Source organism: Schistocerca gregaria, chromosome 6 (genome assembly GCF_023897955.1).
Source record: "Schistocerca gregaria isolate iqSchGreg1 chromosome 6, iqSchGreg1.2, whole genome shotgun sequence".
NCBI classification, from domain to species: Eukaryota; Metazoa; Arthropoda; class Insecta; order Orthoptera; family Acrididae; genus Schistocerca; species Schistocerca gregaria.
Window position 1 is genome coordinate 276450588 of NC_064925.1, and position 21013 is coordinate 276471600.

The following is a 21013-nucleotide window of genomic DNA, read 5'->3' on the forward strand; positions in this document are numbered from 1 at the left end:
GGAGGATCATAATACCTGACATTGTATGTGATGTCGGACAAGTGATAAAGATACAACACAGAACAAATTAACATTTCATTAACTCTTCTGGTAGTCTCACTTTCTCTAGCAGGTAAATATGGCTGGAAGTTGTTGATGTCCTAAACAACTGCAAGGCACTCTTTTCTTAGCAGCAGAGTAGTTCATCTTGGACATGGAGAGCACTCTGGAAGCAAAATCTATCCCCTTTGCAGCACCTTATGGAATTTATACAACAACTGCCACTGATTGTGGAAGTTCTGTCTCGGCATTCTCATCATACAGTGCTAGAAACTGAGATGTTAACACCTCCTTAAGAGCACAGAAAGCTCTTTCTTGTGCCAATTTCCAGGAAAATTTGGCATCTCCTGCACTAGTGCTTGCAAGGTTTGTGCCTTGGTACAGAAATCCTTTACAAATCACTGGTAGTATGAGTACATTCTGAAAAACTAACCACATCCTGAATATGCAGAGCAGTCAGAAAATCTGCGATAGCTCTTATTTTCTCTGGATCAACGCATACTCCGTTTCATTCGTGCTGATGCATGTGTGGGCTCAAAAGTCACTGAACATTTATTTTGTGCATCAACAAGAATGAAGAAATACATATCTGTCCATACAGTCATATAGATTGGTCTCGTCCACGAGATAGCAAAGGAGCATTCATTACTGTTCTGTCCTTCACTTGGCATATGTTACTCACATCCGGGATCATCATAATTCAGTCTGTAATGTCACATATGTGGGCTCAGTCTGGGACAGTTCACTGTAAGGCAGTGAAGAACTATGTGTCAAGCCAGTTCAGCAATCTGCAACAAATGTGTTGCAAATGTGCCAATGTGACAAACATCTGAGCAGTGACCAACCAGCTGCGAGATGTAGCTGTTACCTTGGCATAGCTGCTACCCCTGCCACCATCCAGCTGTATCTCACACCACACTGAAATGACCATGCCATACTTTGGTAGCACAAGTCATCACAACAGAGCAGCCAACAACAGCAGCAGTCATCAGTAGCAGAGTCACAGTCATGACAAATAAGTTAAGTGTAGCAGCAGGTGCATTATTTGCGCGAATTTCAGATCTCTTGCTAGAAACAGCAATGGATCACAAAATTAAAAAGTCACCTAATGATTGTGAGTCTGTAACTAGTGGAAGTGAGTCTCAGAGCCTGCAGAGGCAGAGGAAATGACTTTGAAAGATATACTCCCTGATGATTCAAACCAACACCAAAACAGATTAGTCCATGGGGAATTAAAATAGTTCTGTGAGGAGTAAAGGAGTAAAAATAGATTCTTCTATTGGGGGGGGGGAGGGTTTAAAAATAAATTAAGAAATGAAATTAAAAATTCTATGGGAAATGTAAAAAAATGATTTGGGTGGTAAAACCAAGAGATTAAACAATCAATTGGAAGATTTAATAGTTACATTTGGGGAGGTGGAAAGGAATATATTTGCCAGAATTAATATGGTTGAGGCTGAACTGAGAGCTGAGATTCTTTCAAGCAAACAGATATGCAACACTATGGATAAAGAGACTAGGCAAGCTCTGATTGTGGCTGGCGATGATGAAACAAAAACTTTAATAATGGGTGAATTGTCAGGTGCAAAGTGTGGTAGCTGTGAATAATGGTGAAATTAGCAAAGTGATCAGTAGAGTAAGCAATTTAGGATTATGCAGTAGTTTTGGAAATGGGGCAAAACCTTTTCAGTAAATACCATCTGTGGATTTTCTTGCAGCATTCAAAGACTGTTTCATTGAATGGATGACTAATCAAACTGGAATTAAATTTCTTAAGTGGTTGGCCATTCCAAGAGATGAATACACTAAGCAGATTCAGAAGGATATAGGTTGCAGTAGGTACTGGGAGATGAAGAAGCTTGCACAGGATAGAGTAGCATGGAGAGCTGCATCAAACCAGTCTCAGGACTGAAGACAACAACAACAACAACAAGTGGTCATTAGGAGATTCTGCTCAGACATGGGCAAATCTGTGTGCTGATCAGTTCACTTCAATATGATGTATCTGAGCAATCATATTTGAATAGATATTGAAGTCAAGATAAGCAATATCTCAATTACATAACACATTTCTAAATGGACCAGTGTACAATGGGGGCATATAAACTATGTACAAGTTCTGCCAGGAGGAAACGAGAAAATTGGTACATCTTGATAGGCTATTGAGGGTAGTCACTGACATTTCCACATTACGGTGAAGATTACCTGAGATTTTACATTAAGAGTTAATACACAGCTCTGCAAATTTTATTGAAAGTTTCTTGGAGGACGGACCAGGCACTGTACCATAAGCCAAGCATTGGGGGTAATAATCAGGGAAACATTCTAAGGAATTTCCAAGCTAATAGGAATAATGTAAATTGGGGAACAACCCATGGGATCAGACTAGAAATAAGTATCAGGATGATAATTGGAGAGAAAACAAACAGAGGAGGATTCAATTATGATAATAGCAACCAGAGGGATCAATTGGAAAGTAATTACAGGAATGAACTAAGGCCAATGCATGAAAACAGGGCTATGGTTATGGACCAAAAGGCAACAGGGACAGAATTCAGAAAACTGAATTTTGTTCCAAACTAGGGCCAACTTTGGGCCAAGAAATGATGTAAGACATAGAACCAAGAAATAGGAAAATGCACAACAGCAGAGGTTTTTATAAGAAGAATAAAAGCAAAGAAGTAAGGGAAGAGATGATTGTGGGATGGAGTTAGTTACAGGAAATAATAATTTATTCGGAGGTTGGTTTAAGCAGTATGATAGGAGAAATGCTCATATGAAAAACTTTTGTGGAGAAACTAGAAAACTAGTAGAAGAAATTAATATTGGGGGACCAGTAAGCATGATTGTTCTAGGCAAATCAGGGAAATGAGTGAAAAGAATTATGAATAGAAAGATGTTTCTAAAGAATGAATGAAGAGTTTATTACAAATCTGTGACAGTTGCAGTGCATACAGTATATTTCGGCAACTACCTTCAAACCAACTGGTTGATTCTCAAGCCAAACTTACTGAGGCTGCACTGAAAGCACCTGACCCTAATGACAACTGTCTGTAATTGGCAATACATGCACCACACATTGACAGTAGATAAATCGCTCACTATACAAGTAAGAATCAAACAGAGAATTTTTATGAGTACATTACCGATGAGTAAACTGTTGAATTTTCAGTAACAGGAATATGAATAAAAAATACTTATGGGAATTATGGTAGGCCAGTAAGGAGGGAAGTAGTTCTAGATACAAGCAATAGTGGAGAAATATTTGAGCACGCATTTCATGTGGTACCATGTTTGAGCATAAATGTGGTGTCGGGCTCATACTTTCTGATTAAATACGAGGCAGATATATAATGTAAAGAAATGATACTGGATATAAACGGCTGGAGGTTGCATGAAAAAAATTAAGTTTAAGAGTTCTTAGACTGGGAACGACTTGGTGGACAGCTTGTTTATAGAAGTGAAGAGTGGAGATGACGCAGTAAAAGAGGTAATAGGTTATAACAAATCAGGAAATTACACTGGTGTATGTAGTAGATTCAGGATTTAGTACAGTTTGCTTTATTTTTTGAATGTTGTTATGTAATGTTGTTTTAGAGATAAGACTCGTGTGAAGCAGTGAGAGTGAGGTCCTACTAAGCAAACAATGGGTGCTCAGAAATAGCAAAAGAACATTTGATGTTATTCTATCTGTAATGTTGCATGTATTGATCTCATTTTAGATCATTGTAATTAAATCTGTAACGTCACAATCTATAGTGTTGATCGGTGTGGTTGTCAGGCATCTCAAATATTCTTCACATATATTCAAGTACTTGACAGTGTCATACACACAGCAAAGACATGTCATCCATTTAAGATGTCAATGCAGGTTATCCATTTATGTCCTAAGGTGGCTGGGCATTACATATTCCAAATGGCTTAATTTTGAACTCATAGAGACCACCATAAGTTGTGAAAGCAGTCTTTTCCTGGTCAGCCTCATCATCCTTGATTTGTCAGTAGCCTGCATGCATGCCCACAGCTGAGAAATACTTTGGTCCACTCAAGCAGTCTAGGTTGTTATCAATGTGCAACTATGAATAGACATCCCTAATCATGATTTTGTTGACTTGTCACTCTTCAATTCAGAAGTCCCATGCCCATCTGTCTTCTTGACAAGGACCACAAGGAAGGACCAAGGACTCTCTAAAGGTTCAATGATATTATCTTGCAGCATCTTCTCAACTTCCTCCTGGATTATTTGTCATTCTGCTGGTGATACTCTATATGAGCGTTGGCTAACTGGCAGATGATCTCCATTGTTGATATGGTATTTTACCATGGTTCACTTGGTCTGTCTTCCCTCCACTCTGGATTTGAAAGCATCTGAAAACTGACACATTGTTCCTCAGTGAGGCCAGATCACACTTGCAATTTCATAGTGCCTTCCTCCCTGCATTTTCTGTAGTGGTAGTGGAACACAATTTGCCCTTCCTAGACTGATTCAGCTGTGCCTAAGCACTTAACTTTAGGGATGAGTTATGACTGCTCATGACAATTAGTGATCCAAAGTTGTCATTGACCACCTATAGTGCTTACAATCATCAGTGGCATACTAATTTCTTCTGAGAGCCTGAAAAGCTTTGCACATTCAGCAAAAGCTAGACAGTTTAACTTAACATCTCAATTGACGAATGGCACTCATCTCGTCAACGATGGTGAGATAATAATGATCCAATGGCAAACAACTGTCCAGAGCATTCTCTGTTTTGTGTGCTTGTAGGAATAGTTTTGTCAGTCTAGTGCTCAGATTTTCCATGGCCTATGATCACTTATGAGCCTGCATGAAGTCCCCTCTGAGAATAGCATTATGACTACATACTGTTAAAATGACTAATTTGAAGGACTCTGTTTCATCATTGATAGTTATTCTTGCAGTAGTAGTTCCTGTCGTCTTGATGCCTTTTCCACTTACGACTCAGAGCACAATTGTTTTCTTATGATAGAACACAGCCTTCTTTAGCTGATGGCAGGTAAACAAGCAGCTGGTAAGGCAACAGAAAATGGCTATGTGATGTTGGGGAGCAATCTTATCCAGAGTATGGTGATGGACTTCATCCCACAGGTCAACTATAATCGTATAAGTTTTGGTACAAACCAATACAGGTAAACAGAATGTGACGACAAAACTCCCTATAAAATTAAAAAAATGAAGTTTCTGATGCAACAATACAACAAAGAATTCTTACTGCATGCTGACAGTCACGGGAAACCCTTTTCCACATGCATTTGTGAATGTATACATTCAAAACATTCTGTTTTTGTTAATTATAACCTGTTGCCTAGTTAACTGCCTGTGGAAGAGAATATTATCACTGAGACAATTCAACCAAAGGAAGATGATCATTTTGTGATTGTAGGTGGTAGCAATGATGGGTATGAAAGTGAAAGCAAGACTGTCCTGGGCTGTTTTCAAAACATAATGCCAAAACTTTTTAATACAAATGTATCATAACTGTGCTAGTGGAACAAGATCTAACACAATGGTCATGTATTAGTAAAGGACTGTTCTTCAATTCTGGGCCAAAAAACTGTGCAATAAGTTTAATTATGTTCAATTACCAGAATTAATAAAATGAAGCATGATGAAAAATGCAGCAACGGACTGCATGTAAACAGAAAGTGAAACGTCACGTTACTTTCTCAGAACTGTGCGACAAAGCTGTTGAAGAGGAGGATCCAATTGCCCTAGACTACAACCACAAGAGTTTTTCAGAATGAAGGACCATAACACTGGTGCCCAGGGATGCAGTTCAAATGTGCCTGAGTCTTGTTCATTTGAAGAAAGGCAAGATTATAAAATAAATGACCAGTCACTACAGTGCAGTACTAGGGACACAGCTAATACAACATGTTCTTGCAAAAATTGCAACCTAAATAAATGTGATTTATGCAAAATGTTAAAACAACAAAAATCACTGCTAAAGATGGTGCTTTTAAAATTTCATTATGTCAGATACAAATACTCATAGAAGAACACTCACCACTTGCATTGGTAATAACTAAACACCGATTGAAATCCAGTGGTATAATACATTATAGATTAGAGGATAACTTAATAGCAAACAGTTACTGCTGGCAATGCCTTATAGACAGTGCTATGACAATTTATGTTAGTAAACATACAGCATTCAAAAAAATATCTTATCTTGAACACCACACCACAGAAAGATCAGTTGAAATAACTGGTGTGTTTCACTTTATCGGCCTTTTAAGTTAGCTAAACATAATTCCCAAATGTGGTTGTAATGTGCTTTATTCAGACCAAAGAAAGCAGGTGTTGACAGGTGTGAAAATTACCAAGCTATCAGTTTAATAAGTCACAGCTGCAAAATACTAAAGCGAATTCTTTACAGACGAATGGAAAAACTGGTAGAAGCTGACCTCGAGGAAGATCAGTTTGGATTCTGTGGAAATGTTGGAACACGTGAGGCAATACTGACCTTACGACTTATCTTAGAAGAAAGATTAAGAAAAGGCAAACCTACGTTTCTAGCATTTGTAGACTTAGAGAAAGCTTTTGAAAATGTTGACTGGAATACTCTCTTTCAAATTCTGAGGGTGTCAGGGGTAAAATACAGGGAGTGAAAGGCTATTTACAATTTGTACAGAAATCAGATGGCAGTTATAAGAGTCGAGGGACATGAAAGGGAAGCAGTTGTTGGGAAGGGAGTAAGACAGGGTTGTAACCTCTCCCCAATGTTATTCAATCTGTAGATTAGATTAGATTAGATTAATACTTGTTCCATAGATCATGAATACGACACTTCGTAATGATGTGGAACGTGTCAGGTTAATAAAAGATGTCTGTACAAGAAATTACATTACACAAAATATTGCATGACACTAATGATTAAGTTTTTTTTTTTTTTTTTTTTTTTTTTTTTTTTTTTTTTTTTTTTTACTTTATATCTAAAAATTCAGCCAATGAGTAGAAGGAGTTGTCATCTAGAAATTCTTTTAATTTATTTTTAAATGTTAGTTGGCTATCTGTCAGGCTTTTGATGCTGTTTGGTAGGTGCCCAAAGACTTTTGTGGCAGCATAATTTACCCCTTTCTGTGCCAAAGTCAGATTTAACCCTGCATAGTGAAGATCATCCTTTCTCCTGGTGTTATAGGTATGCACACTGCTATTACTTTTGAATTGGGTTGGATTATTATCAACAAATTTCATAAGGGAATATATATACTGTGAGGTTACTGTGAGGATCCCTAGATCCTTAAATAGATGTCTGCAGGATGACCGTGGGTGGGCTCCAGCAATTATTCTGATTACACGTTTTTGTGCAATGAATACTTTTCTACTCAACGATGAATTACCCCAGAATATGATGCCATACGAAAGCAGTGAATGAAAGTAGGCATAGTAAGCTAATTTACTGAGATTCTTATCACCAAAATTTGCAATAACCCTAATAGCATACGTAGCTGAACTCAGACGTTTCAGCAGACCATCAATGTGTTGCTTCCAGTTTAACCTCTCATCAATGGACACACCTAAAAATTTTGAAAATTCTACCTTAGCTACAGACTTCTGTTCAAATTCTATATTTATTACTGGAGTTTTGCCATTTACTGTACGGAACTGTATATACTGTGTTTTATCAAAATTTAAAGAGAGTCCGTTTGCTGAGAACCACTTAATAATTTTGTGAAAAACATCATTTACAATTACATCACTTAGTTCTTGGTTTTTGGATGTTATTACTATACTTGTATCATCAGCAAAAAGAACTAACTTTGCATATTCATCAATGTGGAATGGTAAGTCATTAATGTATATCAAGAACAGTAAAGGACCTAAGACCGAACCCTGTGGGACCCCGTGCTTGATAGCACCCCAGTTTGAGGAATCAGCTGTTTTAACATTACACGAACCACTTATTTCAACTTTCTGCATTCTTCCAGTTAAGTATGAATTAAACCATTTGTGCACTGCCCCACTCAAACCATAATGATTTAGCTTATCTAAAAGAATTCCATGATTTACACAATCAAAGGCCTTTGAGAGATCACAAAAAATACCAATGGGTGATGTCCGGTTATTCAGAGCATTTAATATTTGATCAGTGAAAGCATATATAGCATTTTCTGTTGAAAAGCCTTTCTGAAAACCAAACTGACATTTTGTTAGTACTTTATTTTTACAAATATGGGAGGCTACTCTTGAATACATTACTTTCTCAAAAATTTTTGATAGAGCTGTCAGAAGAGAGATTGGGCGGTAGTTGTTGACATCCGACATATCCCCCTTTTTATGCAATGGTTTTACAATGGCATATTTCAGTCTATCAGGGAAAACACCCTGCTCCAAAGAGCTATTACATACGTGGCTGAGAATTCTACTTATCTGTGGGGAACAAGCTTTAAGTACTTTGCTGGAAATGCCATCAATTCCGTAAGAGCTTTTACTTTTCAGTGAGTTTATTATTTTACTGATTTCAGAGGGAGAGGTTGGTGGAATTACAGCTGTTTCAAACTGTGCAGGTATGGCCTCTTCTATTAATAGCCTTGCCTCTTCTAGTGAAGATCTAGATCCTATTTTCTCCACAACATTTAAAAAATGATTATTCAAAATATTTTCAATTTCTGATTGTTTGTTAGTGCACTTGTCATTCAATTTTATTGCACTAAAGTCTTCCTGTGCTCTTGGTTGCCCTGTTTCCCTTTCAATAATATTCCAAATTGCTTTAATTTTATTATCAGAGTTACTGATCTCAGACATGATACACATGCTTCTGGACTTTTTAATAACTTTTCTTAGTACCGCACAATAGTTTTTATAATATTGAACAATTTCGGGGTCAGTACTCCATCTTGCTGTTAGATACAGTTCTCTTTTGCGGTTGCAAGATATTCTTATTCCTTTAGTTAGCCAAGGTTTTTTATATGTTTTCTTGGAATTATGTTTAACTATTTTCTTGGGAAAACAATTTTCAAATACCCTTAAAAATGTATTGTGAAATAAGTTATATTTCAAGTTTGCATCGGGTTCCTTATACACTTCATCCCAGTCTAGCTGCTGTAGGCTTTCCCTAAAGTTTGCAATATTTATATTGTTAATTGAACGCACTGCTTTGAAAGTCTGATTTATTATACTGCATGGAGCTATGTCATGTACTGTAACAAGCTGTGCACTATGATCTGAAAGACCATTCTCAACAGGATAAGCATTTATGTCCTTAAACTTATCTTGGTCTATAAAAAAGTTATCTATCAATGTACTGCTGTTCTTTGTTATCCGAGTAGGAAAATCAATGACGGAGCTCAAATTGAAAGAACTGAGTAATACTAAAAGGTCATTCTTCCTATTACACTCTTTCAGGGAATCAACATTGAAATCCCCACAAATGATAATTTGCTTCCCCCTGTCTGACAGATAGCACAACAAAGCATCCAAGTTTTCCAGAAATAGCTGGAAATTCCCTGAGGGGGACCTATACACTGTTACAATTATGAAAGTGCCATCCTTTAGTTTAAGTTCAGTGGCACATGCTTCCATATGTTGCTCTACACAAAATTTTTTAGTTTCTAAATTTTTTGCACTGTGGAAGCTTTTCACATATATGGCAACTCCTCCTCTCATCATATTATCTCTACTTACATGTGCAGCTAATTTGTACCCATTGATGCTAACCTTTTGCATATCAGTGACAATGTGATGCTCAGACAGGCATAGTACATCTATTACATTCTCAGTTTCTATATCTTCTAAACAAAGCAGAAGCTCATCAATTTTATTGTTCAATCCCCCAATATTTTGATGAAATATACTAACATTTTTCATTTTACTTTTGCAACTATCTTGAACTTTTTTGACATCTTTAGTACTTGCATGGCTGAGTTTCCCACTGGACACTGATCTTACACTAAAAAAGAGTTTCCACCATGAGATGTAGTTCCTCCCCCCTTTAAATTTCCTGCTATCAGCCCAGCCAGTTTACCCTTCCCTTTCCTGTTGAGGTGTAGGCCATGTCTAGTATAGTCCCACCTACAGAGTGAATCAACACGAACCACACCAATGTGTGACCCCGCACCAGATCCAAGTAGCCGTTCCAACTCCAAATTAACTCTCCTGACAGAAGAGGTCAAATGAGGTCGGTCGTGGCGCTCCAGAACCGACACAAACCCAACACTGGTATGATTCGATGCCGATGCAATCTTTGCCAGGTCACACTCTATGCTGTACCCCGGATCTCTGTCAATACTGTTGCCCGGCCCACCCACAATAACCACGGTGTCTTCCTTAGTAAAACCTTTACATAGTGAACCTAAATCCTCTGTAACCTGCCCAAGTTCAGCACTAGGTTTGAAAAAACTTGTGACCTGGTAATCCAACCCTAATTCATCCTGCAGAAGTTGGCCCACACCCCTAGCATGCGAACTACCTAGCAACAAGACTTTCTTTCTCTTTGCAGACTTCCCTACATTCTTAATCAATTTGCTGCTGAAAGCTTGTTGAGCCCTGTGTACATCTACTTCTGTGAGAGGCTCATCAGTTTCTGACTGAGGCAACAGGTCAAACCTATTTTGTACATTAATAACAAAGCGGTCAGAAGAATTTCTTGGCCTGTTCCTCATGCCTGTTGCCACTTCCCACCCCTGTTTACCCTTCTCCCCCCTTAACCTGCCCAGTTCTCGCCTAGCCTCATCTAACTCAGCCTGAAGGGCAGCAATTTTCCCCTCCTGTTCCACAATCTTCCTATCTCTACTGCATAGCCTACAGAACCACTGATGAGTCTCGCTCATTTTCCCAATTCCCACGCCACTACAGTCGCCCCAATGAAAAAAGTTACTACATCCATCACACCAGACCCCGGAGCTAACGATCCTACGGCACGTCAGGCACTTTACACTCATGGTACAAATCTATTTTAGTGACAGAAAGACAATTAAGTTACCGGAAAACAATGAAAATACGTGTACGAAAAATTAGGCCTACTCGCGACTATGTAAACAGTGGTTAAGAAGTTTTTTACTGGAAATTACTTAAGAGATGACGATACTCTACAGATATAAAGGGGCAGCAAACGTATTTAGCACACTAAACTATCAGTAAATGCACTTAAGATTGCGGTATGAAGTTTAATCTGAAAACTCAAAAGTTCGGCCTGGCCGCGATATGTAAACAAAATGAACTTTACGTGATTACTGTGAAAATACGCGAGTAAGACAAAAACCTTTAATGGTATGCTTGCAGAGCACTATAATTAACGTAATAAATTAGTTTAAAGGGTTAAAAAACAGTTTATTACTACTTAAATTACTTATCTTGTACAAGAGCTGTGACTCAGACGTCCGTGTAGCAGGCGCAGGGGACATGGATTGAGCAAGCCGTAAAGGAAACAAAAGAAATATTCGGGGTAGGTATTAAAATCCATGGAGAAGAAATAAAAACTTTGAGGTTCACCGATGACATTGTAATTCTGTCAGAGACAGCAAAGGACTTGGAAGAGCAGTTGAATGGAATGGACATTGTAATTCTGTCAGAGACAGCAAAGGACTTGGAAGAGCAGTTGAATGGAATGGACATTGTAATTCTGTCAGAGACAGCAAAGGACTTGGAAGAGCAGTTGAATGGAATGGATAGTGTCTTGAAAGGAGGATATAAGATGAACATCAACAAAAGCAAAATGAGTATAATAGAATGTAGTCGAATTAAGTCTGGTGATGCTGAGGGAATTAGATTAGGAAATGAGACACTTAAAGTAGTAAAGTTTTGCTATTTGGGGAGCAAAATAACTGATGATGATCAAAGTAGAGAGGATACAAAATGTAGACTGGTAACAGCAAGGAAAGCATTTCTGAAGAAGAGAAATTTGTTAATATCGAGTATAGATTCAAGTGTCAGCAAGTCATTTCTGAAAGTATCTTTATGGAGTGTAGCCATGTATGGAATTGAAACATGGACGATAAATAGTTTGGACAGGAAGAGAATAGAAGCTTTCAAAATGTGGTGCTACAGAATAATGCTGAAGATTAGATGGGTAGATCACATAACTAATGAGGAGGTATTGAATACAATTGGGGAGAAGAGGAGTTTGTGGCACAACTTGACAAGAAGAAGGGACCGGTTAGTAGGACATGTTCTGAGGCATCAGGGAATCATAAATTTAACATTGGAGGGCAGCGTGGAGAGTAAAAATCATAGAGGGAGGCCAAGAGATGAATACACTAAGCAGATTCAGAAGGATGTAGGTTGCAGTAAGTACCGGGAGATGAAGAAGCTTGCACAGGATAGAGTAGCATGGAGAGCTGCATCGAACCAGTTTCAGGACTGAAGACCACAACAACAACAACAGGTAGACATAGTAGTGTATTTGGCCAGACTGGTCCTAATGTCCTCATTACATTTGATGACTTAAACATGGGTGCAAATTCAAATAGTACAGTAAGATTATGACCACCTGAGTGTATAAATTCAACTATGCCAAAAATAATGCAGTTTGTTATGCAAAAAGACTCTGCATAGATCAAATATTTAAAAACAAATAAGCAGAGAAGAAATGGGATTCTATATACCAGGTGAAATGGTCTGATGACAAATGGAATGCGTTCTGTTAAACACTGTTGGACATTATAACTGCTGCTGTCCTGTCAGAGACACCCCAAACATACATTAAACATTGCCAGAATGCAATTAATCCTAGACTGAAACCCCACCAAGTCTGTTTAGGTTTGGTTATTGTATCCATGATCTAAATCTGTTCTATAAAGCTACTATACTACAGATTTCTAAGTAAAAATACAGTCAAATAATGAAAACTTTTAAAGTTTAAATCATTGACTTTAGAAAGCAAATTAACTGCAAAGCAACAGAGTGCACTGATAATAAAAGTAATCATCCTGAGAGTTAACTGACAAGTACTGTTGAAGGTTCCATGATAATAAAACAGCATAAGCATATTGTGAAGAACACAAATAATGTATGAAGTATTTTTTTAAAACTATTTCTTAAAAACTATTTCACTGTTCCTACTGACCAACCAACCCATATTACAAAATGGTTCAAATGGCACTGAGCACTATGGGACTTAACATCTGAGGTCATCAGTCCCCTAGAACTTAAAACTACTTAAACCCAACTAACCTAAGGACATCACACACATCCATGCCCGAGGCAGGATTCGAACCTGCGACCATAGCAGTCGCACGGTTCCAGACTGAAGCGCTTAGAACCACTCGCCCACTCTGGCCGGCCAACCCATATTACAGATGCACACATTGAGTCCCCATGCCACCTCATTGAGTGTAATGAGGTTGAATTTATGGAAGTGAATGAGCAGGAAGTAGAAAAGGTAATCCACATTCCGAAAAAAAGAATTCATCTGGATGGGATGGCATACCCAGTGCTTGAAGGAAATCTCAAAACCTCTCACCTACATGATTAATTGCAGAATTAGAGACATCATGTATCAAGCTGTTTTAAAAACGGGTATTGTGAAGCCAGTGTATAAAAATGTAAATAAGGTAAATGTCTTTATAACCCATTCTTGATTTCAGTAAGATATTCTAAATTATTATTCTGTCCAAGTTTAGTGTCCCATTCACCATACACAAACTGCAGTTTCTTCCATGAAATGTACTACTGTCCAGTGGACCAGAGGATGCAAACTTCAGGTACATTTTCAGACCTGACAAAAGCATACAACACAATAAACCATACCTTACTTAACAACTGAAGCCATATTGTGTGGGGATCCATCCATGCATACACCTTTTTAATCATAAGCAATGCATTAAACTGAAATACAACAAACTAGAGGGAAAAATTATAAACTGTGGTGAAGCCTATTTCTGCAGGAAGAATGATAAAATCTGGACTGCTTTTCCAGTTACAGGTAGCTGTGGTTTCCATATGAGTGATGTTGGGTTCACTAGGGTTGGATTTAGGAAGGTAAGGTCAGGTTATAAGTGAGGAATTCCTGAAAGATAAACAGAGGATGATAAGATGAAGGGGATAAGGATCAGCTGGAGGGAGGTTGGAACTGTTTTAAGCAAGGGTCGGTGTGGGGTTGGTTAGCTGATGTCAGTGGGATATGGAGCAAAGAAATGTTTCCACTGTAGAGAGTGGGTAAAGGAAAGAATGTCCTTTAGATGAACAGCATGACTGAATTTAGGTTTTGGGATGAAGGTGAGGCCTTTATAAATACCTGAGACTTCTGCATGGATCTGAGTTTTGGCAGAAAGGTTGACAACAGTGGTATGGGATGGGTGTTTAGGGGAAGTCTATTACATGGAGAGTGGAAGGGAGGAGTAAGTCAGCAAGTCATAGTCAGGGACCTGTGAGGGTTGATGAGGGCGAGGGGTGGGGGCAGAGGAAGGTGTTGGATCAAATTGAGAGGCAGTTATAGATAACACCATGTGGGCATAGTACAGAAGGTAGATGGGACAGCTTCCTCAGATGGTGCTGAGAATGTGCCAACTGCTGAGAATCTCTATTGCAGCAGTAGGTCAAGGGATGTTGTGGTCACAGAGTAAAAGGATTTTGTGAAAGGAGAAGCAGTTGTCAAGTATGGTTTGAGCTTGGGTTCTATAACTATGAAGGACCAGGTTGGTGAGGGTGAGTGATTGTCGGAAATGAAAGACATGAAAGTTCTTGCAGTAGGATGGATGACAACTCAAGGTGCCAATTTCAATGGTAAGCCAGTTAGGTGGGATACCATCCACCATACAATATTTCAGAAAGAGGATGTGTGTTTTGAGATTTCCTAGGGCAGAGTAGAGTTTCCAGAATTGGCAGAGGTAAACCAAGCATGGATTAAATGGCTGTATGATAAGGAGAGAAAACACTTCATTGAAAATTTTTAAAAATGATTGAAAATAAGAAGGTGAAAACTTATGGTCAAAGTGTTTTAACAGAAATAAATAGTAAGCACTGTGTGTAGAGCTATGTAGGGAGTTATAAGGAATTCAGACGTAAATAGAGATAATGGATTGAAAATTGATGTGTCAGTGGGTAGGTGGAACAGGAGTTGGAAAGGTGATGATGCAAAAAGACAGGAAAGAGGATTTTGTCAGAGGGAGGTGGGAGAAAGATATGGTCAGATTTAAAGTGTGGGGAAAATGGACAAAGATAGGAAGAGGAGAAGTGAAGAGCCAAATAGAGTGGGGAGGAAGAGATTGACAGATAGAGGTAAGAGGATGAGGTGGACAGACAGAGGAAGGAAGAGATGAACACAAAGAGGGGTAAGGGGAGGTGTTTTCAATATAAGAGTTGAACACACACACAGGCGAAGTACTGAAATTTTGCATCCTGATGGTAATTACTGATCAGCAATTCTGTCTCACAATTTAAAAAACACACACATATATTTATATATCCATGCCATGTATAGTTACTGTGAAGGCAAGGGCAATTCTTTTTATTTAAATGTACCCATTTGATGACCTTCAATTGCCTGTAGGTAATTGGTTGTAACTCCTCATTTTCTGTGTGCATATATAAGAGATGAAGTTGTCAGACAGCAATAAATTGTTTCCATTCTGATAATTCTGTATGACAGAAGATACATGATTTAATTAGTTTTACCTCAATTTTGCCAGGGTTGTTATCTGGGTCATATGATAAAGATGCATCCAATTGTAGTTCATGCCCTGTTCCAATCACAATTTCTGTTTCTGTAATAACTGCTTTGAGACCTCGATGAGTAATCTGAACCTGCAATATGCCCTGTGAAATAACAGATGGACATACAACACTCTTATTAAAACAGAGGCATATAGCAACAGTAGTAAATTCTAGAAAGAAAATAGAGTCTAAGACTTGAAACACTTAAGGAGTTAGGTTGCCACCAGTACCATGGCTGATAGTCTTCAGCACACATTGTGGAGAAGTGGTGTGCCACCTCAAGTGAAGGCTATTATAGAATCTCAAACAGATATGGCTTTGCACATAGTTGTTGAATTGGCTGATAATTTATTTGATGCAATAACACCCACACAGATAAGTGCAGTGATGGTATCATGCAACAGTTTGTTGATGCCCGTGGTTATATGTATTTATTATGATGTTCTGGTAGCCAGGGTTGATTTTTTGACAAAACAGGTTGGTGAACTGTTGACTTGTCAGGACCATGGCAAGGACATTGGCCATAACCAAGAGAGATTGAGAAGTAGCTCGTCAACTACCTCCTTGATGCCAGGGACAAATCAAACCTGTGTCTGTCAGTACAACAAAAGATTTGGTACACAAATCTACTATGTCCTGCGCCCATCATCTGCCACCGGACATAGGTGTGGCATCTGATTGCTGAGATCAATGTCTGTTCATAAGCAACTGCAAGTTGAGATGGAAATATCTGGTGGGCATTGGGCCAGACTATTGCAAATTTGAATGCACAAAGTTATGTAGAAAGTGATCACCAACCACCCTCTGCTTCACTGCAACTAATAATCCTATTATACCATTGTTTGGTAACTGTAGATCAAGCTACATCTTGGATTAGGGCTTGACGTGGTGTGGGATTTGACAATTGTGGACATATCAGAACCCATAAGAGGGGCATATTTTCCAGTCTGTTCCAAATGTTGCCAGACTTGGTGAGCACTTGGCCAGTTGATGGATCACCAGATTAACCACCTCAGGTTTCCGATGAAATACAGTAACACATACAGACAGACAAGGTCACGTTCGTAAAAGCTACAAGAGGCGAGTACACAGACTACTGAAATTCCCAGCCCTGAAATGAACAGCTGGAGCACTGTGAGGGGAGCATCACAACACTATGCATTATTTTAAAACTACCAATGGCCCACCAATATCCTGGTGACCCTGATATTTGGTCCAAGACTATCTGGCCACAGCAAAAGCTTAGTTCGACAGCATAATTCGGGAAGGCGTTAGTCACCCATCAAGTAGTCCTTTGTCATCCCCACTTGACTTAACGCCTAGAAGCAGCATGGAATCCAGGTGGGGATTATTGAGCTCTCAATGCCAGAATCGTGCTGGATTGGTATCCTATACCCTTACTATGAGACTGTTAATTAGTGTTAAGTAGTAGGATCATATTCCGTGTCCTAGACTGCCAAGGCTACCCTCAGACTCCAGTGGCAGAGACAGATGTACCGAAGATAGCCATAATTACTCCATTTGGTTTATTCAAGAGGTGTTTCATGACATCTGGCCAAACCCAACAAAGGATAATGAATTTGGCATTACAAGGTTTCTCCTTCTGCAGTTCATACCTGAATGAGATTCTGGTGTTCTCGGCCTTACCAGAACAATACCAGCAGCATTTAACTGAGGTGTTTAAATGTTTATAACAGTACACTGTAATTTTAAATACTGCAAATTGCATTTTCAGATAGACACATGTTAACTTCCTGGATAAAATATCATTGTCAGGTTCCCTACATTTTCCTGAGAAAATTGAATCCATCTTGCAAATCCCACAACCAAGAACATATAAGGAACTGTGTCATTTTCTTGGTGTGCTTAAATTCCATTGCCGGCACCTGCCATGTGTCGCCAAGTTGACGAACCATTAATAGCAGTGCTCATTGTTTCAAAGAGCAAAGGTAACTCACCAGTTTTGTGGGTGGATGATATGACCTTTGCTTTTGAGGCAACCAAGCAGAGCATAGTGGAAGCTACATTGCTTGCATTCACCAAGCCAAATGTCCCCTTAGCGATAGTGGTCAATGTGAGCCAGACAGCAATTGGTGGCGCACTATAACAACTGTATGATAGGCTTGGTAGCTTCCAGTTTTCTTCTCCTGCAAGCTGTCACAGACACACTAGAAATGGAGCACTTGTGACAGAAAGCTTCTGGTATTGATGAGGCCTTCAAATACTTTTGACCACAAAGGGAAGCCAGGGAATTTATTATTTATACTGACCTCTGCCTTTTACATTTGCTTTTTGCCAAAACAGTATCAATTACTCACCTCAGCAGTGCAATCAATGAGGTGTGTGAGAAAGGTAATGAGACTGATTTTTTATCTACCAAAGCTTTCATTTGTTTCAAAAAACATTTCTCCCTTTGGCAGTTATACACTTGTGGAGTCATTGTTTCCAGTCTTGGAACAGTACTTCAACTTGTTGGGTTTATAATGTGTCAGTCATATTCTTTTGAACGTTCTCCAGAGTCCCAAAGTGATGACTTTTAAAGACATTTTTCAATATTGGCAAAAGAAAAAGCCACAAGTACTGAGAATAGATGAATTGGGGGGGGGGGGGGGTGTTCAACAACAGAAATGCCTTTTGAGGCCAAAAATTATGTGATGGAAGTGACCATTTAACATGGGACATTGTCATTATGCAGTATCAATTTGTGTGCAGTATCTGCTCTCAGTCAAGTCATCATTTTCCCGAGCCTTTCAAGGACATCTTCGTAAAATGTTTGGTTGACAGTTTGTCCTGGAGGAACAAGTTCTTTGTGCACAATACCCCTAATGTCAAAAAAGCAAATCAGCATTGTTTTGGTCTTTGATTTTCTCATTTGAGCTTTCTTTCATTTGATGAAATGTCTCAGTGTGTCACTCCTCTCTCTGCCACTTTGTCTTAGGATCATACTAAAAAACACAGGATCAATCATCTATGATCACCTGACTGAACTATTTGTGGTCATTGGCAATCCTCTCTTGAAGATCAACATACACATCTCTTTGATTGTCCTTCTGCTCAGTTGCAAGGTTTTTCAGCACCATTTTGGCACAAATCTTTTGCATGTGCAAATCTTCAGTCAAAATTTGATACACAGTGAAAGGGTTTGAATTTAACAGGTCACCTATCATTTTTATTGTTAACTGTCAGTCTGATCACACAAGAGCATGCACACATTTAATGTTTTCATTGGTTTTTGAAGTTGAAGGTCTCCCAGAGTGTGTTCTTGGCCTTCCAAAAATGACTTCTGCCAGTGAAAAACTTGTGCCCTTGGTAAAGAATATTCCCTGTAGAACTGTTTCAACTTTTCAAGTGTCATACTCATGGGTCTCCCAATCTTAACACAAAACTTGATGGCATAACATTGCTCTCAATCCTGATGCTCCATTTTCATAGCACACAACAAAAACACAGCTTCACTGACTGCACTCTCACAAATCACATAATGGCAGTATAGAGCTGAAATACAGATTAAGCATCTGGAAGGGATGAACATGCTGGTCTACTCAAGTAGAACAACACAGTGTTGTCAATCTCATTACTTTACTCATACACCACATACATATTCCAGTTCAGCATGGATGTGACACATATTTCTGGGATCGACAATATAGTCACCAGTTGCCTTTCTCAGTTCAGCAGCATCTCATGTTCGACTGATCTAGCTCAACTTGCCAAAGCATAACAGACTGGTCAAGAGTCAAGAACCCTACTCAAAGATATATCATAAACATGAACCTCCAATTAGTCAATGTGCGTGGAGCCAAAATAAAGTTATATTGTGACAAAGCAAATGGTAAACCTTGACCTTTTCTGCCTGCCACATTCCAAAGATGAGCACTGAACAGCCTACATAATCTGTGTCAGCCTGGAGTTAGACCAATAACTCACCTAATCTCACACATTTGTTTGGCCAGGCATTTAGGTGCATCAAATATCAGTAGCACAAGGTCAACCAAAATTTGCTTCCACCAGTGGGAGAATTTCTGGATATGTCTGGTCACATAATGCATGTCCATATTTAAGTTGTAGGCTCATTACATCCATCAAATTGGCAATAGTACTTACAGGGAATGATTGTATCGATTCACCTGCTGGAAAGAAGCAGTGCCAATAGATAACATCTGGACAGAGGTTTAAGATTCCACCTTCATTTCTATTTGGATATCACATTTTGGCTGTCTTCTACATGACATAAGGGACAGCATACACCAATATTAGTCTGTACTGTTGAGCCATCTTACAAAATTATGTGGCACAGAACACCATAATACTACAAGCTACCACCCAACCACTAACAGGGTGATAGAATACTGGCATCATTCTCTGAAGGCAGCCATGATGTGCCACAGGAGAAAGTGGACCACCATCCTGCCAATGGTTTTACTCGGCCTGAGGAGTACCCACAAACCAGATTTAGACTCTTTAGCAGTCAAGTTGGTTTACAGTGAAACATTATGCCTGCTAGGAGCATTTGTGGATGCATATTCCCTAGAACCACCCAACCAAGACAGTTGTGACTATTTCTCACATTCATCCCCAGCATGCATCAAGACATGGCATGGGTTCTTATTCATGACTAATCTAATATAATCATTCTTTAATGTATCTTTCTTAGTTTTACAACTGGGCACATAGTGATTTCCATTTTGTGGCTAAACTACTTTAATATTTTGTATTTGGAATGGATGTTTACATAAGGTTACTGGATTGTATTATGCATGAATACATTTTTCAATACATGATGAACATAATCTGAACTATATGTGTAACAATGAGATGATGCTTCTATGACTGAAACTTATTTACAGTACACAAACCATGTTAAAAAACACAGATCTTAACTTTTAATGTTTCCATGTTGATGACAGTAGTACAGGTGACATTGTAAGTGTAGCCACCACGGAGAGTGGCTGGTGGAACTCTTAGTATGGGACCATCAGCAGGAGGTACATCCACAGAGTTACCATTCATGTCTTGCACTAGCCAATGATACTGGAAGAATGAAAATCAAAAGCAAAATTCAATGTCTAGGTATAAATATTATCTATTTCAGCTATGCACCATATTACTAAAAATAAAAAATAAAAATTAATGTCAATTACCTGCATAAGTTTTAAAATTGTTTTATTATAGTAATTATGAAATGAGGTCAAGAAAGTTAATAAAAAGCTTCTATTTATGACAAACCATAGATTGTATTATGTTATACTGATGAGATACATAATTCACAAGTTCAGGCATTTCATAAATGAGCTTCAAATGAATGACATTAGGTAAAAATAATTCAACTACATAATAAAGTTCTGTTTTAAAGGAAAATAA

General features: G+C 38.6%; 1 protein-coding gene across 1 annotated transcript in view; it reads right to left on the bottom strand.

Annotated features, from left to right (window-relative positions):
- LOC126278850 (uncharacterized) overlaps positions 1-21013 on the bottom strand; it is a 445668-nt gene that overhangs the window by 262692 nt on the left and 161963 nt on the right. The window contains exons 14-15 of the mRNA XM_049979125.1: positions 20534-20683; positions 15614-15754 (exon numbers count right to left, since the gene is read on the bottom strand). Of these exons, the coding sequence (XP_049835082.1) occupies positions 15614-15754; positions 20534-20683 (291 nt within the window). The remainder of the gene's footprint in view (positions 1-15613; positions 15755-20533; positions 20684-21013) is intronic.